At 40.1% G+C, this 20854-nt stretch overlaps 3 protein-coding genes across 3 annotated transcripts; 1 reads left to right on the forward strand and 2 right to left on the reverse strand.

The window, feature by feature from the left end:
- Window positions 1-56: 56 nt before the first annotated feature.
- On the forward strand, window positions 57-20520 carry tdrd15 (tudor domain containing 15). The gene is made up of 5 exons (XM_044376296.1): window positions 57-140; window positions 10419-10488; window positions 11326-17064; window positions 17923-18089; window positions 19860-20520. Exons 2-5 carry the CDS (start codon window positions 10457-10459, stop codon window positions 19871-19873), a joined length of 5952 nt encoding a protein of 1983 aa, XP_044232231.1. The 5' UTR covers window positions 57-140; window positions 10419-10456; the 3' UTR covers window positions 19874-20520.
- LOC122999453 (tripartite motif-containing protein 16-like) lies at window positions 2305-4634 on the reverse strand. The gene has a single exon (XM_044376392.1). The coding sequence runs from the start codon at window positions 3976-3978 to the stop codon at window positions 2305-2307; it is 1674 nt and encodes a 557-aa protein (XP_044232327.1). The 5' UTR covers window positions 3979-4634.
- On the reverse strand, window positions 6976-9882 carry LOC122999454 (tripartite motif-containing protein 16-like). Its single transcript, XM_044376393.1, has one exon. It carries the CDS (start codon window positions 8685-8687, stop codon window positions 7014-7016), a length of 1674 nt encoding a protein of 557 aa, XP_044232328.1. The 5' UTR covers window positions 8688-9882; the 3' UTR covers window positions 6976-7013.
- Window positions 20521-20854: the final 334 nt, after the last annotated feature.

A 20854-nucleotide genomic window follows, 5' to 3' on the forward strand; every position in this document is an offset into this window, starting at 1 on the left:
GCAAATTATTATCAGGACTATAAATAAATAAATAAATAAATAAATAAATAAAAGCGTGACACGAGCCTTTGGCAGGAAATGAGGTCAGACTGCAGTGAAGTGATGAAGCTACAGGTTGCTCACCTGAGCCGCAGCAGAAGGTAAGAAACCGTCAGAAATATGACAGAAGAAGCTGCAGTCAGACAAGATGTCGTTAAATAACAGAAGCTCCCGGTCACTGAGGTTAATTAGAGGTAAAAACAGACCCGGTGTACCGACAGGACAGCCGTTACACGAGCTGTGACGTTAGCTTCAGTGTCGGCTAGCATGCTAACGATGTTAGCTCGTCTCTGCTAGTTTTACATCATCTGAATGTCAAACCGCCGTGAAAAAGTCCGCGTGCGCACTTCAGTTATCCTCTGCTGCCCTGTACATTCAGGGAAACTACTGTTCACCAAGTTTCTGAGTTAAAAATGTTTATCCTTGTCTAAATCAAATGCTAACGTTCAGCCTAGATGGCTAAAAGCTAAACTTCTGACTGGAGTTTTAAGTTAGCTGCACATCTGGAGGGCTAACAGTTAGCTGCTGTGGGACCAAAATGTTAAAGTATTTCACCAGAAGCTTAAAGTTTCCCTCCAGGATTTCACAGTTGTAATTATTGCTAAAATGTTTGATTTAGTGCGGCTTTTCTTAAAAATTGCGATACAATTTGCTTTTTTAGCGTTTTTTGGTTAAAATTGCGGGAACTGGGACAAACTGCAAGTAAAGGAAAATGGTGCTTTTCTTTTTTTTAACTACTGGCACTGAAGAGTCATATATAATCACTTCATTTGATAAAAAGCAGACTGCATATCACAGAAACAACTATATTTCAGTGCAATGTTTTGATTTACTGCCTGTCCATGAGAACAATGGGCTCAAAGTTACATTAAAAAATGGTAATTTTATTTATATAGCACATTTTATTACAAGTAACCTCAGTGTCCTTTACATGGAAAAACAAAATAAAAGAATACAGGCATAAACATGAGAGCATAGGTAACATAAGCAATATAAATATAATAATATAAGCACAAAGCATACACCCAATATACATTAAATATACCACAAAACAATGAAAAACCCCAAAACATCAACACAACACAGTCAAATAGAAACTCCTGCCCTGTCACATAGCTGCACATGTAACAGGAAACACACACACACAGCCAATATCAACAGGATAATTGCAGCTCTAACCCAGAACTAAGTCGATAAATTGATTAGTTTCCAACTATTAATTACCAACTACTTTGGTAATTGATTGATTGTTTGCTGTCAAATTTCTCTGATTCCAGCTTCTCAAATGTGACTTTTTCTGGTTTATTTAGTTTTCTACCAGATGGTGGAAAGTAACTAAGTACATTTACTCACAAGTACTGTACTTAAGTACAATTTTGAGGTACTTGTACTTTACGTGAGTATTTCCATGTGATGCTACTTTATACTTCCACTCCACTACATTTATCTGACAGCTTTAGTCACCTATCAGATCAATATTTTACACATAAAACATTTGATCAGTTTGTTATTTGTACTTTGTGGTGTTTCAGGAGGAAAACTGCCTCAAATAAACTCTCATTTTAGTTTCACATTTTCTCCAGAAGCTTTGAATGAGATCCTGAGATGAAGACAGAAGAAAATACTTTGCTCACTGTTGAAAAAACATCTTTATTGATTATGTAAAGCTTCAGATTGTTCACACATCGATCAGTAAAGTCTGTTAAATGACTCTTGTTCAATGATTTCATGTACAGATTCACTTCATCCTCACAATCAGGTAGTTTAACCCAGAATGTACAAGAACATAATAAATGATTATTATCATGATAATTACAGTTTGATTATACATTTCTTTATCAATTTACAAAGTGAGAACAAAATATCTATGATGAAGGAAGTTCTGCTATTTTCTCTGTTTAAGACGCTGAAGTGGAGAAACAACAGCAAACAAATACATCAATACAAACATGAAACTAACATTTAGAACAAAGAGAAGTTTATATTTTCATCTGAAGAAACGTCAGTAAAGGTTAAAAACATCATCATGAGCAGTGATAGCCCCCATGGATAAAAACACACAGGAAAAAGTGACATTTAAAGAAACTGAAAACATCAACAGAACAACAAATGAAAAGAAAAAAGTGTTGACAATCCCAGTTTAATTGACAGCTGATCTCTGTGCAGTTCAGAAACACCACAGCAACAAGCTCTCAGAAACAATGGAGACAAAAACATGAAGAATTACAACAGAATCTGACACATGAAGTCTGAAATGACTTCTGTCTATTTGAGTTTACACAACTCAGCTGTGTCTCCATCATAAGAAAGCCAAAGTCCAGCATAGAGAGGCTGAGTGAATGTGGTCTGGACTCTGTGGAGGAGAGTCATGGTTTCAGAGATGCTGTAGAAGGACAGAATACCTGCTCTGTGATCCAGGTACACTCCTACTCTGGAGGACCAAGGACCTGAGACGGGAGTTGAGATACTGTTGAACCAAAATGTATAACTGTTAGTGTCAAAATCTAAAGACCAAGATTTGTCATTACGTCCAAATCCACATTCATCCAAGTCTCCTGCTCTGCTGATATTCTTGTATGCGACTGCTACCTCAACTCCATCCCCTCTCCTCTCCACCTCCCAGTAACAACGTCCAGTCAGACTCTCTCTACTCAGGACCTGATGATATCCAGTGAATCTTTCTGGGTGACTAAAATAAGACTGTTGTTGTTTCATTAGTTCTGCTTTTCTGTTCCCCTCGGATAATAATAGATATGTGTTTGCTGTGTTTGGATCCAGAGTGATTTCACGTGAATATTTTAAGAACTCAGCTCTGGTCTTGGGTTCTGGTTGTGACAGTAAAACGTCCACTTCAGTCACTGTCAGTGAGATGTTTGTCCATTTCTCCCTCAGGATGTCCTGTAGTTGATCTTTGAGCTCTGACACAGCTGCTGTCACATCCTCAAAGTATCTCAGAGGACGGATATTGATGCTGGATGAGCTTGTAGGTTCACTGAGTTGTGACAGTGAGGGGTAGTTGAGTAGAAACTGGGTGTGATCCTCTGTGTGTGAGAGCTTCTTCAGTTCAGCGTCTTCACTCTTCAGCTCAGTGATCTCCTGCTTCAGCTTCTCCTGAAGCTCTTTGACTCGACTCACTTCAGTTTCCTGCTGGGATCTGATCTGCTGCTTCACATCAGAGCTTCTTTTCTGGATGAGACGGATCAGCTCAGTGAAGATCTTCTCACTGTCCTCCACTGCTTTATCAGCAGAGCGACTGACGGCCTCCACCTCCTGTTGAAGCAGCTTCACATCTTTCTCTCTGTCCTGGATTCTCTGCTGGATTTGTTGTCGACTCACCTCGAGCTCTCTCTGCCTCTCAGTCCTTTCTGCTGCAGCTGAGACTGTGTCGTGGCCTCTATGTTCATCCACAGAGCAGAGATAACAGATACTCTGCTGATCAGTACGGCAGAACATCTTCATCACCTCATCATGACGAGAGCAGATGTTCTCCTGAAGCTTCTCTGAGGGGTCGACCAGCTTGTGTTTCTTTAATGGAGCTGCATCATAATGAGGCTGAAGGTGTTTCTCACAGTAAGAGGCCGAGCAAGTCAGACAGGACTTGAGGGCTTTCAGCTTCCTCCCAGTGCAGACATCACAGGCCACATCTTCAGGTCCAGCATAGCAGTGATCAGCAGGAGCAGCTTGGAGTCCAGTCTTCTTCAGCTGCTCCACTAAAGCTGCTAACATGGTGTTTTTCATCAGGACAGGCCTCGGTGTGAAGGTCTGTCTGCACTGAGGGCAGCTGTAGATCTTCCTCTGATCCTCTCCATCCCAGAAGCCTTTAATACAGTTCATGCAGTAACTGTGTCCACAGGCAATAGCCACCGGATCCTTCAGTAGATCCAGACAGATCGAACAAGAGAAGGTTTCTCGGTCCAGCTGATCTCCTTTCTGCTCCATTTCAGCTCTCAGTGACAACGACTGTCTGACTTTCACTTCCTGAGAAGTGAAACTAGTTTGAGCTCTGATCTGAACAACATATGTTTCTGCAGCCTGCAGCTCTTGTATTACATTACATATTGGTTACACCCATCTGCAAACTATAGATCTGAAGGGGAGGGAACAAGGAGATATGAGCACAGAGTGGAGCTTGTTGTGTTTGAGAGCAGGAAGAAGAGGGAGGGCTTATCAAGTGCTGATTCATTCCAGGCAGAGGAGCAGGTTTAAAGGGATACTGGCTGTTCTTCATTTGGCTAACGTGACTCCTCCCTTGTTGAAGCAGTTGTAGACACTGTACAATCCATCACATAATCAGTAACAATTATACAAATGTCAAAATAGAAAAACACAAAACAAAAATACAATCATGTTGTATTTTTGGAGAGAAAGCTTGTTGTTCCGCCGACCCTTCCTCTAAAGATTGTGAACACAAACCAGACAGGACTACTTTGGTAATTGATTGATTGTTTGCTGTCAAATTTCTCTGATTCCAGCTTCTCAAATGTGACTTTTTCTGGTTTATTTCATTTTCTACCAGATGGTGGAAAGTAAGTGCAGTACTTGTGAGTAAATGTACTTAGTTAAGTACAATTTTGAGGTACTTGTACTTTACTTGAGTATTTACATGTGATGCTACTTTATACTTCCACTCCACTACATTTATCTGACAGCTTTAGTCACCTATCAGATCAATATTTTACACATAAAACATTTGATCAGTTTGTTATTTGTACTTTGTGGTGTTTCAGGAGGAAAACTGCCTCAAATAAACTCTCATTTTAGTTTCACATTTTCTCCTGAAGCTTTGAATGAGATCCTGAGATGAAGACAGAAGAAAATACTTTGCTCACTGTTGAAAAAAACATCTTTATTGATTATGTAAAGCTTCAGATTGTTCACACATCCAATCAGTAAAGTCTGATAAATGACTCTTGTTCAATGATTTCATGTACAGATTCACTTCATCCACACAATCAGTTAGTTTAACCCAGAATGTACAAGAACATAATAAATGATTATTATCACGATAATTACACTTTGATTGTACATTTCTTTATCAATTTACAAAGTGAGAATAAAATATCTAAGATGAAGGAAGTTCTGCTATTTTCTCTGTTTAAGATGCTGAAGTGGAGAAACAACAGCAAACAAATACATCAATACAAACATGAAACTAACATTTAGAAGCAACTAACTAACATCTGAAGAAACATCAGTGAAGGTTAAAAACATCATCATGAGCAGTGATAGCCTCCATGGATAAAAACACACAGGAAAAAGTGACATTTAAAGAAACTGAAAACATCAACAGAACAACAAATGAAAATAAAAAAAAGTGTTGACAATCCCAGTTTGATTGACAGCTGATCTCTGTGCAGTTCAGAAACACCACAGCAACGAGCTCTCAGACACAATGGAGACAAAAACATGAAGAATTAAAACTGCAAGCCGCGTCGAATGGGCCCTCGCGCCTCTGCACATGTTGGGGCATGGCGCAGTCGAAGGGCTTCTGTGACGGGCATGTAGATGTCTTCAGACCCGGCTGTTTTCATACAGTGCAGGAAGGAGTTAAACATCACTTCCTTTGTCCACTATTTTGCCTGCTGCTGGGGCTGCTTTGCTGCAATTTCGTAGGTGGTGCTATTCAACCAGTTTGCATCACTGATGGAATATTGTCATGTAGACGTGTTCAGGCCGGGACTCTTATCAAACATGTAAAGTTTGGTGCAGACTGGAGCATGTACAATAAAGTTATAGCAGCTTCCTCTGTCATGGTGAAACATCAAATCTCAACGGTATGAGGATGAGAATTTTCTGCAGGTTGAGACATGTCTGTCTTGCTCACACCTGTGGCATCAAAATTAAGCAAATTTTTGGCCCATTCACTTGAATTTCAAATAGTAAATTGAAAACTCTCGGAGTTTGGTTGTAAAAGAAATTAATTTCCTAATTTTCATCGTCTATTTTTAGAAAAGTAAAGACTTTTAACCCACATGCCCTGGTGAAAGTTTGATTGAAATGTGTACCCACACTTTTTTGATAATTTACTGCTTCCACATAGTTTTGGATACAAACTTCATTTGAACTTTAAACGAGACTTTGACCTACAAATCTTGAATTTACATGTTTTTTCTATCTTTTATTGTTTTTGAGATATTAGAGTGTGAGTTTTAAAGTCTTTTCTTGCTCCTCCTGTGATTTTATAATGAGTGTGTATTGCGGAATGTTTCACAGCACTGAGGGAGTGACATCACCAGGAGCAGTTGGAGAGGAGGATTTTAGAGTACACTTCTTGTGAAATCTCCTCATAAATCCCATGACTTTGGCCAAATTTTACATCAAAAATCACATTTTGTATCCATTGATACAGGTTTGAAAGTGGTCAGACTTATAATTTAGACGTCAGAAGCCTCAGTTTGACACAAAGTTCATGCCTCCCCATTGGTTTACATTGTAAGGGTGATGTGGCACTGCAGCTTTCAGGGCTTATAAAATCCAAACCGTTTGAGTTATTACAAAGTTTTTAACAACTTTTGTTCAGCACAGTGTCATAAGTCATGTATTAAAGTTTGAAGCCGATACCATTAACGCCCTCGGAAGAGATAGCATTTGTTCGGGGTCCAAAATTGGTGCAAAGTCATACTGTGATGGGCTTATTGCGGACTTCCTGTTGGATTTAGGTCAGGGGTGTCAGCATATGATTTGTAGGTCTTGATGAAACGAATAATTGAGTTTTAGTTTGATCTCTCTATGACATTCCTACATTCCTATGAGCACATTTTGGCACTTTGGGGGTTAATTTTTACATTTTATCAAATTTTTCACCAGACCAAATTTGGGGAGTTTTTGAGCATGTTTAGGGGATCAAATTTAGGGTTTAAGTGGCGGAATAATAAAGAAACAAACAGAACAAATACAAGAGGGTCTTCGCCCCTTTGGGGCTCAGGCCCTAATTACAACAGAATCTGACACATTAAGTCTGAAATGACTTCTGTCTATTTGAGTTTACACAACTCAGCTGTGGCTTCATTATAACAAAGCCAAAGTCCAGCATAGAGAGGCTGAGTGAATGTGGTCTGGACTCTGTGGAGGAGAGTCATGGTTTCAGAGACGCTGTAGAAGGACAGAATACCTGCTCTGTGATCCAGGTACACTCCTACTCTGGAGGAACCAGGACCTGAGACAGAAGTTGAGATGTTGTTGAACCAAAATGTATAACTGTCAGTGTCACAATATAACATCCAAGATTTGTCATTACGTCCAAATCTACATTCCTTCGAGCTTCCTGCTCTGCTGATATTCTTGTATACGACTGCTACCTCAACTCCTTCCCCTCTCCACTCCACCTCCCAGTAACAACGTCCAGTCAGACTCTCTCTACTCAGGACCTGAACGTTATTAATGAATCTGTCTAGGTGACTAGAATAAGACTGTTGTTGTTTCATTCGTTTTGCTTTTCTGTTCCCCTCAGATAATAACAGCCATGTGTTTGCTGTGTTTGGATCCAGAGTGATTTCACGTGAATATTTTAAGAACTCAGCTCTGGTCTTGGGTCCTGGTTGTGGCAGTAAAACGTCCACTTCAGTCACTGTCAGTGAGATGTTTGTCCATTTCTGCCTCAGGATGTCCTGTAGTTGATCTCTGAGCTCTGACACAGCTGCTGTCACATCCTCAAAGTATCTCAGAGGACGGATATTGATGCTGGATGAGTCTGTAGATGCACTGAGTTGTGACAGTGAGGGGTAGTTGTGTAGAAACTGGGTGTGATCCTCTGTGTGTGAGAGCCTCTTCAGTTCAGTGTCTTTCCTCTTCAGCTCAGTGATCTCCTGCTTCAGCTTCTCCTGAAGCTCTTTGACTCGACTCACTTCAGTTTCCTGCTGGGATCTGATCTGCTGCTTCACATCAGAGCTTCTTTTCTGGATGAGACGGATCAGCTCAGTGAAGATCTTCTCACTGTCCTCCACTGCTTTATCAGCAGAGCGACTGACGGCCTCCACCTCCTGTTGAAGCAGCTTCACATCTTTCTCTCTGTCCTGGATTCTCTGCTGGATTTGTTGTCGACTCACCTCGAGCCCTCTCTGCCTCTCAGTCCTCACTGCTGCAGCTGAGACTGTGTCGTGGCCTTTATGTTCATCCATAGTGCAGAGATAACAGATACTCTGCTGATCAGTACGGCAGAATATCTTCATCACCTCATCATGACGAGAGCAGATGTTCTCCTGGAGCTTCTCTGAGTGGTCGACCAGCTTGTGTTTTTTAAATTGATCAACATGGTAGTGAGGCTGAAGATGATTCTCACAGTAAGAGGCCGGACAAGTCAGACAGGACTTGAGGGCTTTCCGCTTCCTCCCAGTGCAGACATCACAGGCCACATCTTCAGGTCCAGCATAGCAGTGAGCACCAGCAGCAGCTTGGAGTCCAGTCTTCTTCAGCTGCTCCACTAAAGCTGCTAACATGGTGTTTTTCCCCAGGACAGGCCTCGGTGTGAAGGTCTGTCTGCACTGAGGGCAGCTGTAGATCTTCCTCTGATCCTCTCCATCCCAGTGTGTTTTAATACAGTTCATGCAGTAACTGTGTCCACAGGGAATAGTCACCGGATCCTTCAGTAGATCCAGACAAATCGAACAAGAGAAGGTTTCTCGGTCCAGCTGATCTCCTTTCTGCTCCATTTCAGCTCTCAGTGGCAACGACTGTCTAAGGTTCACTTCCTGAGAAGTGACACAAGTTTGAACTTTGATCTAACAATATGTGTTTCTGCAGTAAATGCAGCCTGACAGCTCTTGTACTACATTACATGTTGGTTACACCCATCTGCAAACTATAGATCTGAAGGGGAGGGAACAAGGAGATATGAGCACAGAGTGGAGCTTGTTGTGTTTGAGAGCAGGAAGAAGAGGGAGGGCTTATCAAGTGCTGATTCATTCCAGGCAGAGGAGCAGGTTTAAAGGTTATTGGCTGTTTTTCATTTGGCTAACGTGACTCCTCGCTTCCCTCACTCACGTCTCAGCTCCTCCCAGCGAGGACGGAGGGATTTAATTCACCAAAAGGGATGTCCTCTCTCACTCCGGCCTTATTTTGAGGAGATTTTCAAGAAGTTTAAACTAAAAATTCATGTACAACTGTATTAACTCTTTAAACAGTTACTTAATTTCTACGTATTGATAGCTGGAAGGAAAACACCTGATAACTGCTCCAATATTTATCATTTGATTATAGATCTATAGCAGCGTCTGTCTGTCACAGAATAAGACACAAATACACAATTTAAATCTGTTAATTTCTGAAAGAATAGAACTAATATAAAGGAGCAATAAAAACAGCTGCAGCCTGCAGAATATGTTTAAATCAAATATTGCTTATTTAGTTTGTGACAGTCTGACGTCCTTTTCAGGCTCAGGATGATTTTATAGGAGACGCAGCTGTGTGACGTTGTTTGACGTGTGAGTTTTCCTGATCTGCTGTATTACAACAACAACCTGACTGCTGACTGTCCAAACAGATCAGCTGACCAATCAATAACCAATCAATAAACACATTGGATCAAAGGGGTGGTGCCATCTGTTAAAAAAAAGTTCTGCAGAGGATACACCTGTGTTTCCTTGTTCTAGATCAGACTTTAGGTCTTACTAAACCATAACAGTGTAGTTGATGAAGATTGTCTGTTTTACTGACAGAAATATTTCTACTTGTATTGAAGGATCAGAGTTCATGTTGCGTCACTTCTTATGGACAGCAGGGGGAGTCTGGCTGCTAAAGACCAGATAATACAACTCCTACAAACTCCTGAATGTGTTCAGTTTCCATGTCTGGAGACGTTTGCTTACATGTAAAATTAATAAAACACTCAAAAGTACTCACAATACTTGTAATGGAGTATTTTTACATTTCTGTATTGGTACTTTTACTGAAGTAAAGGATCTGAGTACTTCTTCCACCTCTGTCTTCTACATAGTAAACTGAATATTATTGGGTTGTGGAGTGTTGGTCAGGACAAAACAAGACACCACCTTGGGCTTTAAGAAACAGTGATCAAGATTTTTCACTACACTTTCTGACATTTTATGGACCAAACAACTAATCAGTTAATCAATAATGAAAATAATTGTTAGTTGCAGCCATATTCTGGGTTATGTTTGGTCTATGTATGGAAACACAAAATGCACCTCACTAGAAATCTCTACTTGTCACTATACAAGTATTAGACCATATTATTGTCAGCTTGTGTGAGCTCCAGTTTGCTTTAAAGCACATTATCATCCAGATGTGTTAAATTTCAAGCTTGCTTTAAGGACAAATCTGGTGACATTTTTCCTTATTGACCACAAATCAACACTGGTTTAGTGCGTGTGCTTTTCTGTGATATTAGTGAATAATTATCTCCAACATTTTTATTTTCTCAGGTTCTGCTCATTAATTGGTCGTTGCTGATGCTGCTGCCATGTTGTCAGTGATGGGCTCTGAACATCAAAAGTAAGTAAATGTGGCAAAATTAAAATAATACTGGCATGTTCTTACTAAAACTATGATGTGGTTGTTGGGCTTCATTTTGCACCATAAACTGACCAAATGATTACATTTTAACTATAAAACTATTTAAACTAAACTGTATCCATCATTTTTAATAGCCAAGAGAACAAAAAAGCCTATAAATGGCAAAAAATGTAGTTCTATATTATCAGTGTATTTTTCAAAGTTAAAGTATGGTAAAGTATGGTATGATTAAATATGGAAATTGAAAACAAAAACAATTTTGATAACTGAATAAGCAATTTAATTCAATTTTCAAGCAAAAGCGGCAAAGATTTTCTGGCTTCGGCTTCTCAAATGTGAGGATTTGCAGTTTTTTTTCTGTGATATAATTTTAAATTGAACATATTTGATTTTGGGACTGCTGATCAGACAAAAAAGCAATTTAAATCTTTGACCTGGGAAATATCAGTCTTTTCTCACTGTTTTCTGAGACTGTATACACTAAACAATTAATCGACCAGTAGAGAAGATAATTGGCTGATGAGATTAATTTTTTTTAAGAAAATAATCATTAGTTGCAGTTCTAGTGGAAATACATCCAACAATGTAAACTTACATATTTACTCTTCAGTAGCATAAAGTTTAAGTTAAACACTTAATTCTGTTTTTATATTTTTCAAACATTTGATCTTTATTAATGAAATTTTAGCTTTAAACAAATCAGGCAAGAATACCCGGTGTTACTGCAGTAATGATGTTAAATGTGACTGTAGTTGTTTATGTTAAAATGCAAAAGTCATCTTCAAGAGTAATAATATAAGCCACTTAAATCTGCAGGTCTCGGGATTCAGGTCCGTCTGGACCACGTGCCCTTTGGCCAGTGGACCTCAAGTTAACTCACTTGGACTGGAACCCTGATGCCACCCTGATACACTTCCAGGGACAGTACCTGACCATATGTGAGCTTGACTACAACATCTTACAGGGAGAAATACAGAACATACTAAAGACCAAAGCTGCGGTGGATATCGGAGAGTTTTGCCTCGTGGAAGATTTGACTTCAGCCCGCTGGTACAGAGGAAGAGTTCAGAACCGAAAAGAGGACTTGTTCGATGTGTTCCTCATAGATCATGGGAATGTCCTGAGTGTCAACATTGCCCACATATCTTCCTGTTCAAACGATCTGTTCATTCTGCCTCCCAAGATAGTTTACGGATTTCTTGCAAATGTGCTGCTGCTTCATGGCTGTTCCTCTTCTGTGGTGGAAGATTACCTCTCAAGCCTGATTGGAAGGAACGTCACAGGTTACATTCAAGCCCTCCTGCCCCACAAAGTCCTCTTACTGGAAGCCCCTGACATCAACGACGACCTTGTCAGACATGGTTTTGGGAGGCATGTGGACACAGACACTTTCCTCCTCTTGGTGGAGATGCTCACAGAGGTGCCACTCAAACAAAATATAGATCCGGTTCCTGACTTACTTATTGAAAAGCCAAGGGGACAGGAATTTTGTTTCAAATCTGGATTGCAGGGATATGAAGAAATTCTGTCTTTTTGTGGGCCCAAATTGAGTTGTGGGACACGTGCTAAAGTGCGAGTAACTGCTGCTGTTAACCCTGGCCTGTTTTACTGCCAGATGGTTAGTAAGGAAACCGATCTTTGGGAAATGTCAAAGAAGCTGGCTGCAGTTTGTGAGTACAGAGCCAAAGATCAGCAACAGAAGACTCCAGAAAACCTGGGTCTTCTCTGCTCAGTTAAAGGCAAAGATGGGAAATGGTACAGAGGCTTTGTGCAGTTTCTCCCAGTGAACTCTCAAGTGCGAGTGTTGTTCATTGATTATGGATTCTTTGAATCTGTCAAAGTTGAGAACGTCCACAGGTTGCCACCTGATTTCTATTCAACACCCATCATGGCGTTCCCATGCTCACTCTCCTCCGTGAATATTCAGGATGAGGCAGTCAGAACTCAGCAGTTGAGTTTCCTCAAGGCAGGCTTGCTTGGAGGAGTGTTGGATGTGGATATCAGTTGTTTTGAAGAAGAGCAGCATCTGTACTCTATCACAGTAGTCAGTGCTCAAGATAATCATGTGAAGGAACCAGAGCCAATCCCGGAGCTTCCCAGAATGAAGGTTGGGTCAGATTTTGAGACAGAAGACTTGTCAGCTCAGGGTGGGTATTTATACTATGAGACAATCATCGGTGAAGTGTTCAGTAAAACCCTGGAAGAAGAAGAGGTGCAGGAAGACTCTGTGTTTGTGGGCTACGTCGAGCATGTCCAGAATCCTAACCACTTCTGGATTAGAACACAAAAACGCAATGATGAGTTTGAAGAAATGATGACAAAAATGGCAGATCACTTTAATCAAGTGAAGCTGGATGAAGACACACTGGTAGATCCTGATCTTGGAACACTGTGCTGTGCAGTGTATGAGGAAGACATGCATTTCTACAGGGGTGTAGTGACTGACACTCTTGAACATGGAGCTGAAGTTCTATTTATTGATTTTGGGAACATTGAGAAAGTGCCACATATGTTGATCAAGAAGATACCTGAGACATTTTCCAGCAAATCAGCGTTTGCCATCTGTTGTACTCTTGTTAATGTTGTTCCTTTGGATGAAGTCTGGACCAGCACTACCTCTGACTTTTTCAGACGAGCTGTGTCCGACAAAGCCCTGCTAGTCCATGTTGTCCAGATGAGAAGAAACAAATTTGTTGTTGATCTCTATGAGATGGGAAGTGACACCAGTCAGAGTATCAGTGAGTTCCTGATCTCTTCAAAACAAGCTGAATACTGGAACAACCTTCGTATAGAGCCTATGATACAAAATAAAACTGAGGTGACAGAAAAAACAAGATGCCCAAGACATAGTGTGACATTAGACATCAATGGGAATGCAGAATGGGAGGATTATGAGCAGATTGAGAACACAAGCAAAAATGAAATCAAGAAGGCCCAAGTGGCTACGAGCTTCAAACCTTTAAGCATCAAGCCTGGTTGTGAGTTTGCTGTGTGTTGCTCCTACATCAACTCTCCATCAGATTTTTGGTGCCAACCTCTAGATAAGGTTCCGGCTTTAGAGGAACTGATGAGTGAAGTACAGCAGTATTACACGACTCACACGGTCCCCCTCCAGTCTGGGGATTCATGTTGTGTTGCCAAGTCACCCCTGGACGGAAAATGGTACAGGGCCTTCATCACAGATAGGCAGAAAAGCCATGCCAGAGTGATATTGGTTGACTATGGCTTTACCATCCAAATCAAGGAGCACAACCTTCAGACCATTATGCCAGAACATGTTGATCTGGAAGGACAAGCTTTCAGGTGCAGCCTTTACAACCTGATTGAACCTGTTGAAACCAAGAGCTGTTGGGAGTGGAATCCAGAGGTGTGCAAATCTCTGAAAACGTTTTCCAACGACAGCACTGGACATCTAAGATGTAAAGTTGTCTCTCAGTTGAATGTGAAAAACAAAGAGCTGTACAATGTTGTTGACCTCTACAACACCCAAACTCAGCAGAGCATAACAAAAGTGCTTGTGGAACAGGGCCTGGCAAGAGAAGCAACAGTCTCAACAAAGCAACTGTCAACAGTGTTTCCTGAGTCTTTTGTCTACTCTTCATTCAACCTAGACATCAAAAGCAAAGAACAAGTCTACGTCACTCATGTTAGTAGCCAGTGGGAAGTCTACTGCCACCTTGAGAGAAACACTGAAATTATTGAAGAGCTTGGAAAGAAAATCTCGGAGGAGAGTGAGAAAATGAAGCAAGCCAGTAGGAGGGCTGTTGTAAGGAAGCTGTGCCTGGCAAAATACTTGGATGGAATATGGTACAGGGGCTTGGCACATCCTGTTCAGTCACCTCTGCATCTCAGTGTGTTCTTTGTGGATTATGGAAACACAAACATATCTGAGAAAACCCACGTCATGTTTATTCCCAGAGACTCTGCTCATTTATTGTACACACCCATGCAAGCTGTGAAATGTAACCTTGCTTCAGTGTCCAAGAAAGAGCTCTATGCAGATGTTAAAGAATGGCTTGATGGAGCCATACTCAACAAGCTAGTGAGAGCTGTCATAGTTGGAAAGCGCAACGATGGTTCATTTGATGTTGAGCTGTTTGATGGAGATGTTAACATCAATGAGAAGGTAAAGGAGCTCATTCTCAGTCTTTCACCCAAACCAAAGACAGTTGTGAGTTTCAACACGAGCAGCACAAAGACAAAATGTTCAACTCTCCACAAAAAAGGCATGAAGACTCCAGTCAAGTCCAAGTGTCAACCTAAAGAGCAGTCTTCAAATTCTCCCACATCCAACACCTACAGAGGCACTCATATTGAGAGTGCACCCCAAAAAAAGAAAGAAAACATAAAAACCTATGTGAAGGCTCAGAACAAAATCACAAAAGTAAAACAACAAAGGGAGAACCATGATACAAAGACAGAACAGCCTCAACACACCGAGGAAGCAGAGATCCCTCAGCTCTCATGTTTGCCCAACATAAAAGTGAGCGTGGGCTTCAGGGTGAAGTGTTTTATCTCCCACATTGACTCAGTCGACAGATTTTTCCTTCAGCTGTCAGAGGATGAACCTGCCATCTTGAAAATGGGTGAAGATCTCAGCTCAGGTGTCTCCAGAGAATCCTTGAAGACTACCCCATCACTGAGAATCAATGACCTTGTTCTGGCTGAGTATGAGGAGGACGGTGCTCTGTATCGTTCAGTTGTGAAGGACTATGAAGGGACCTGTTTCAAAGTTGAGTTTGTGGACTACGGAAACTCGGCAGTCATTGGTAAGGAGAAGATTTACTCAATACCAAAGGAATATCTCTCTCAGCCAAGATTCAGCATATCATGCTCCCTGTTGGACACAAGCACTTACGAAAATGACGCTTCTTTCACCAATGCTGTAATGGAGAAGCCTCTCATGGTTGACTTTGTCCGTCAATATGAAACTCATTGGAAAGTCAAGGTTGAGGTTCTTGGTGGAGCAGTTGGTCTTTCAGCGGCACTTGAAGCAGCCGTTGAAACTAGCACTGCAACCAAAAGGGAAGAAGAGGCTTCTGCAAGTTCATCTGAAATAGAGGAGAAAGTGAGATCCAGTGAACAGACCTCCCTCAAAGTTAGAGAGGATGAAACAAGAACTGAATCTGAAGCTAGGACCATTGAAGGGGAAAATCTCAGCCGAAAACCACCACCTGTCACACTGTCAACCAAACTGAAGGTAAAATCCTGCAGGCGCTATAGCAGAACACCCACCAGAAATAAGAGTGATTCTAAGAAGATTCAAAGGAAAACCTCAAAATCCTCTGTCAGAATGAAGAATGATGGTGCAGATGAAGCCATAACTCTGACTACTCAAGCTAAAGACACGGAGAACGGTGCTGTTCTGTCGGTCTTGAGTAATGGCAATTTTTATGTGAGGCTTAATAAAACCAGTGTCCTCCTTGCTGCATTGGAAAGCCACATTGCTGAAAACCTACACAAGTGTGACATGGTGGCTGAAGAGGATATCAAACAAGGCCTCAAGTGCTTAGTTCATGTGTACAAGGACAACCAGTGGAAGAGGGCTGTTGTTCAACATGTAGGTCAGGACAAATGCCAGGTCCTCCTGGTGGATTATGGATTAACAGAAGAAATTCCAAGTGGCTCCATCCGACGACAGTGCAGTGACATGACAAAAATCCCAAACCTTGCCGTGTTGTGCAGGATGAACTGCCTTGGGTTCAGTGAGGGAGAGCATGCTAACAAATGGTGGCATGAAACTCTCAAACCGATGATAGACAAAGAAGTCAAGCTGGTGTTTGTGTGTTATTCAGAAGTCGATAACCTTTGGATGGTTGAAATAGTCATGAATGGACTGTTCCTCATTCATCAAATCACAGCCTCACTGCGGGAAAATGAGGAGATAATCAGATCCCCAGCAGAAACCCAAAATAAGGCAGCAGAAGGAGAACTTATCTTGGACACAAGCCCTTGTCAGCTCACCTTTGCTCCTATCCATATAGACAAAGCATATTCTGGCATTGCTGCTGCAGTGGCTACACCCTTCGAGTTTTGCGTTGTTCTGGAAGACTTGCTTCTGGTAATGAACAAAGTGTCCATCATGTTTGACGACCTCCCTGGGCAGATGTCTCCTCTTCCTGAAGCCCAACTCATCCCTGGTGCCTGCTGCATGTTGAAATCAGACACCAAGAACAAGTGGTGCAGGGCTGAAATTGTACATGTTGACACCACAGTAGTCTTAAACCTGGCAGATTACGGCCATTGCGAATGCATGCCATACAACGATATCTCCAAGCTGAAGAGGCTTCCAGAGGAGGCAATGAAACTCCCGAAAGTGACATACCCCTGCATCCTGAGAGGGGTGAAGCCAGTTGGATTGGACGGACAGTGGACTGATGAGGCAGCGGTTTTCTTTCAGCAGTGTTTGTACCAGAGGGACCTTCAGATCTTCTTTAGAGAGTTTGTATCAAACACGCACTGGAAGGTGGACATTCTGGCAAATGGCGTCCATGTTTCCAAGGAGCTGGTGGATGCTGGACATGCTGGTTATATAGACGTCATGCTAGGACTGAGGTACGCTCCCATCAACCTGTATTCTTATCTTTAATACACTTTTTATTGGGCAACTTTAAGTCGGCCCTTCAGTTATGTATGTTTCACTTCTCACAATGAATTGGAATTCTATATTCTATTACACCTCACTATTATGAGACAAGTAAAGTAGAACTGCAACAATTAATGATTGGTTGCCAACTATTAAATGAAACTATTTCGATAATTGATTAATCATTTTTGAGTCATTTTTTAAGAAGAAAATTTCCAAATTCTCTCATTCCAGCTTCTCAGATGTGAGTATTTCTGATAATCATCTCCAGTCATTTTTCACTATTTTCGAACATTTTATAGACCAAACAACTAATTGATTAATCAAGAAAATAATTTACAGATTAATAGATAATAAAAAATAACTGTGTGTTGCAGCCTTAACATGAAGCAGTATAAAATGTATTTGTCAATACTTATTGCTGGGCTCATTATTTTTTATGATATAAAATAGGTTAAAAACTGAATAAATAATTTGGAAGTAATTTTAAAATCTCAGTATAAAAATGATCATTCACAACTTTTTCAATTTTGTTTTTAATAGAAAGACTGATCCGCAGCAAAATTAATAGTTCTTTTGCCTTTTCCCCTTCATTTTTCTCTTTAGTTTTATAACTAAACTGACTTAAAGAAACTTGTTGCAGCAGGGCACAGAAAAATGGTTCAAATTACCTCCTTTTAAAAATCAGGGTATTTTTCAGCAAACATCTATACAGATTTGAAAGTAGTGACCCATGTTCAGTGTTGACAATGCATACATGAATATGTTTGCACATTTTCAAGGTAAATACTCTGCATAAAACTTTAATTCATGTCTGATGCATTCAGGTTCCAGGAGCAGAGCCCCTGTAAAGCTCCACCTCCAGCCCCTGACAGTGAGGAAGACTGTGTCCCGGAAGATGAAGGCTTGGATGGGAAGTCAGATCTTTCCTCTGAGGTCTCTGATGAAGCTGAAGGGAAGATGCCACCCGGTGTTGTGTCCGGATCTAGTCAGTGTAAGACAGAATAGTTCAACATTTCATGACTTAAACTGAAAGATTGTCTGTTGTTTCCTGTTAAACTCAGTAAAACCGTCAGTATGTTGTGTCTGTAACATGTAAATAAGGCCAGTTTACAGGTTTTCAAAGGGTTACATTCGTGCTGATGGGAACATCAAACATTTACAAGCTATGTTATCAGAAAAGTCAAACCTGGAAGAAAAATGCAGAGAAAATATGAAAATTGGACTTTTCACTTGCACTTGGTAGCATCATCCCAGAAAATGTTAAAACAATCCAACTCTTAGCTGCACTAACCCGCAGTGACTAATTATTAGGACTAAATCTTCAGCATCATTGATGTCTGAAATAATTGTGCGTAAAACTTAATCCTTGACAATGGAAACAAAAGTTTGACCAAGAAAATCTTAACTCAATTCCAGGATATTTCAGCCATATTTCATAGCTTCTCAAAGGACGGAGTTTGTGCAGAATAGTTGAAAACTTCATCCCTTGAGGAAGGCAGCAAGACTTTCAAACCATCTCATAATGTTTAAAGGTTAGGTTCATAATTTTTCATGGCAATCATAATACCATACTCACTTGAGATATGTGTGTTATTGATTACTGTGATTATTCCTCCTGTTGATGCTGGATATGAATTAATCCCCTACTATTACAACTTCACTGTAACAGATGTGGGACAAAATCCACGGTCCTCATTCTGCAAAAAAATTTATTCAAAAGTTCAGCCAAAGCTAAAATGATGATTCAGAAGTCTGAGGAAATCAGGTCAATCAAATCCCTAAATTGTTCCACGGTGTGAAATTCCTGTTTTTACTCTTTGGTAACATTTTTATGAATGTAACTCGCTCATAACCTGAGCAGGACATGCTGCCTTATATGGCAATTTTAGAGGCGTTCATTATTTTAATGATCAAATATCATGAATGCACACCTCCTCATGATCAGGTGGCGTTCATCAGGCTCTAATGAGGGATTCACAACAAGTTCAGGAAGAATCCAACTTGAAACACTTGTACGAGCAAACCTGACAGAAAAAAGTAAGTTTAAGGATAAAAGTATGAAAATGTTCTTGCATGAGGCCTGTTGTTTACTCGCTGAGCTGCAGCTGAAGGACTAAAACAAGGAGTCTGCTACTAAAAAGATTGATTTTATAGAGTAGTTTCAGTCAGGGGTGATCACTTCACAATACAGCAACAATTAGTCCATTAATTGATTGATCAGTCAACGGATCGTTTCAGTCATTTTTCAAGCTACAACATTTTCTGGTTCCAGCTTCTCAAAATGAACATTTTTTTGTTAATCTTCCATATTTGAAAGCATATTTAATATTTTAAACCGAAGACATCACAGCGGCCTCTAAAAAAAATGCCATTTTTTCACTATTTTGTAGACTCAATGATGAATTGATTAATCAAGAAACTAATCTGCAGATCAATTAATAATGAAAATAACATGTCAGCTGCAGCCCTTGTTCACAGCCAGTATAGAGTGGAAGATTTAATTATAGTGACCAAAAACAAAGTGTTCATGGATATGCAAGTATTTTGTTAAGAGACTGAACATATTTAAAATCTGTCCAAGTTGATTTTAATTAATGATTTTAATTAATTTTTATACACTAATGAAATGAACTAAGACTAGTTGCTGACTGGAAGTTTGTAGAAATGTATTTATCTAAAACACCACAGAATTATTTGTAAAATAGTTAACAACAATGTTCAGTATGAGTCTTTGAGGTGTTTCTGTTCTCTTCTGTCACAGGTTTCCTGATGTGAAGGCAACAAGTTTCCTGGTTGGAGTGACGTCACATCATCCAGCTTCAGATTAATACAAGTGAGACGAAGTGACACATCTGTAAAACCGCTGTAATGGGAAAGATCACATGCATGTACTTACATGTAGTAATTAACATTTATACCTTTTGTTTTCCTTCAGACATTATTAGGTCAACTTAGTTGTATTTCTTTAAGGTGTAACCAGTATGTTTTGTTGGATTAGTTTCTGTTATTTTCCTCAAACACTCAATCTGAGTTAGTGAACAGTTCAAATATTTTTTCTATAGTTGAACTCTTATTAAGATTTAAATGAGGTGTTTTTCTCATCCAGCTTGTTTACATTAATGCGGTACATGTTGTGATCAAAGTTATTTCATGTATCCATTTAACTGTTGAAAGTGATTTATGTTATATATAAAAAAAAAGTTGGATAATGAGAACTGTAATGTTTGTCTTTGAGAAAGTTAACAAAATATAAAGTAGCCAAGCAGACATTTTGTTTTATTAATTTGTAAATATATCTTTGTTAATTTTGAGTTTTAATGACCTTTTGGGTCAGTTTTGGTTTAAACTGTTTATAATTAATGCCTTGTGCTGAATAAATTTTGAGTTGAATGCAGAGAAACTGTTTCAGCTACAAAATTAAATCCTTATTGATATTTATTTTACCGCCACCAGTACAGCCTGTCGCCCATCGTCAGCTGGGATCGGCTCCGTCAGTCGTGGGTGTATAAAGAGCAGTTTAAGCTAAAGGCTAAAATTAACACAAAGTCCTGAAATGACCCCTACAGACATTACAGTTCATTCTGTCACCAGAGTGTGCTGTTGAGCTACGATTGTTAACAGGAAGTCCTGAATATGACGCTGCTGTGTGAGGATCCGTCTGTTAAACCAGTGATAAACACAAGTCATTGCTGCTGTTGGAGCTTTTTGTACCGTTATGAAAAAGTGTGAATAACAAAAAGCTTTCTGTGTTTTTTT

Source organism: Thunnus albacares, chromosome 16 (assembly GCF_914725855.1).
Source record: "Thunnus albacares chromosome 16, fThuAlb1.1, whole genome shotgun sequence".
NCBI classification, from domain to species: domain Eukaryota; kingdom Metazoa; phylum Chordata; class Actinopteri; order Scombriformes; family Scombridae; genus Thunnus; species Thunnus albacares.

What these genes read in the sequence shown, in the direction of transcription:
- LOC122999454 (XM_044376393.1), bottom strand. Translation starts at nt 8,687, where the DNA reads ATGGAGCAGAAAGGAGATCAGCTGGACCGAGAAACCTTCTCTTGTTCG.
- tdrd15 (XM_044376296.1), top strand. Translation starts at nt 10,457, where the DNA reads ATGTTGTCAGTGATGGGCTCTGAACATCAAAA. An exon ending in ATGGGCTCTGAACATCAAAA is followed by an intron (nt 10,489 to 11,325) that starts GTAAGTAAATGT and finishes TTAAATCTGCAG; the next exon opens with GTCTCGGGATTCAGGTCCGT. An exon ending in GACGTCATGCTAGGACTGAG is followed by an intron (nt 17,065 to 17,922) that starts GTACGCTCCCAT and finishes TGATGCATTCAG; the next exon opens with GTTCCAGGAGCAGAGCCCCT.
- LOC122999453 (XM_044376392.1), bottom strand. Translation starts at nt 3,978, where the DNA reads ATGGAGCAGAAAGGAGATCAGCTGGACCGAGAAACCTTCTCTTGTTCG.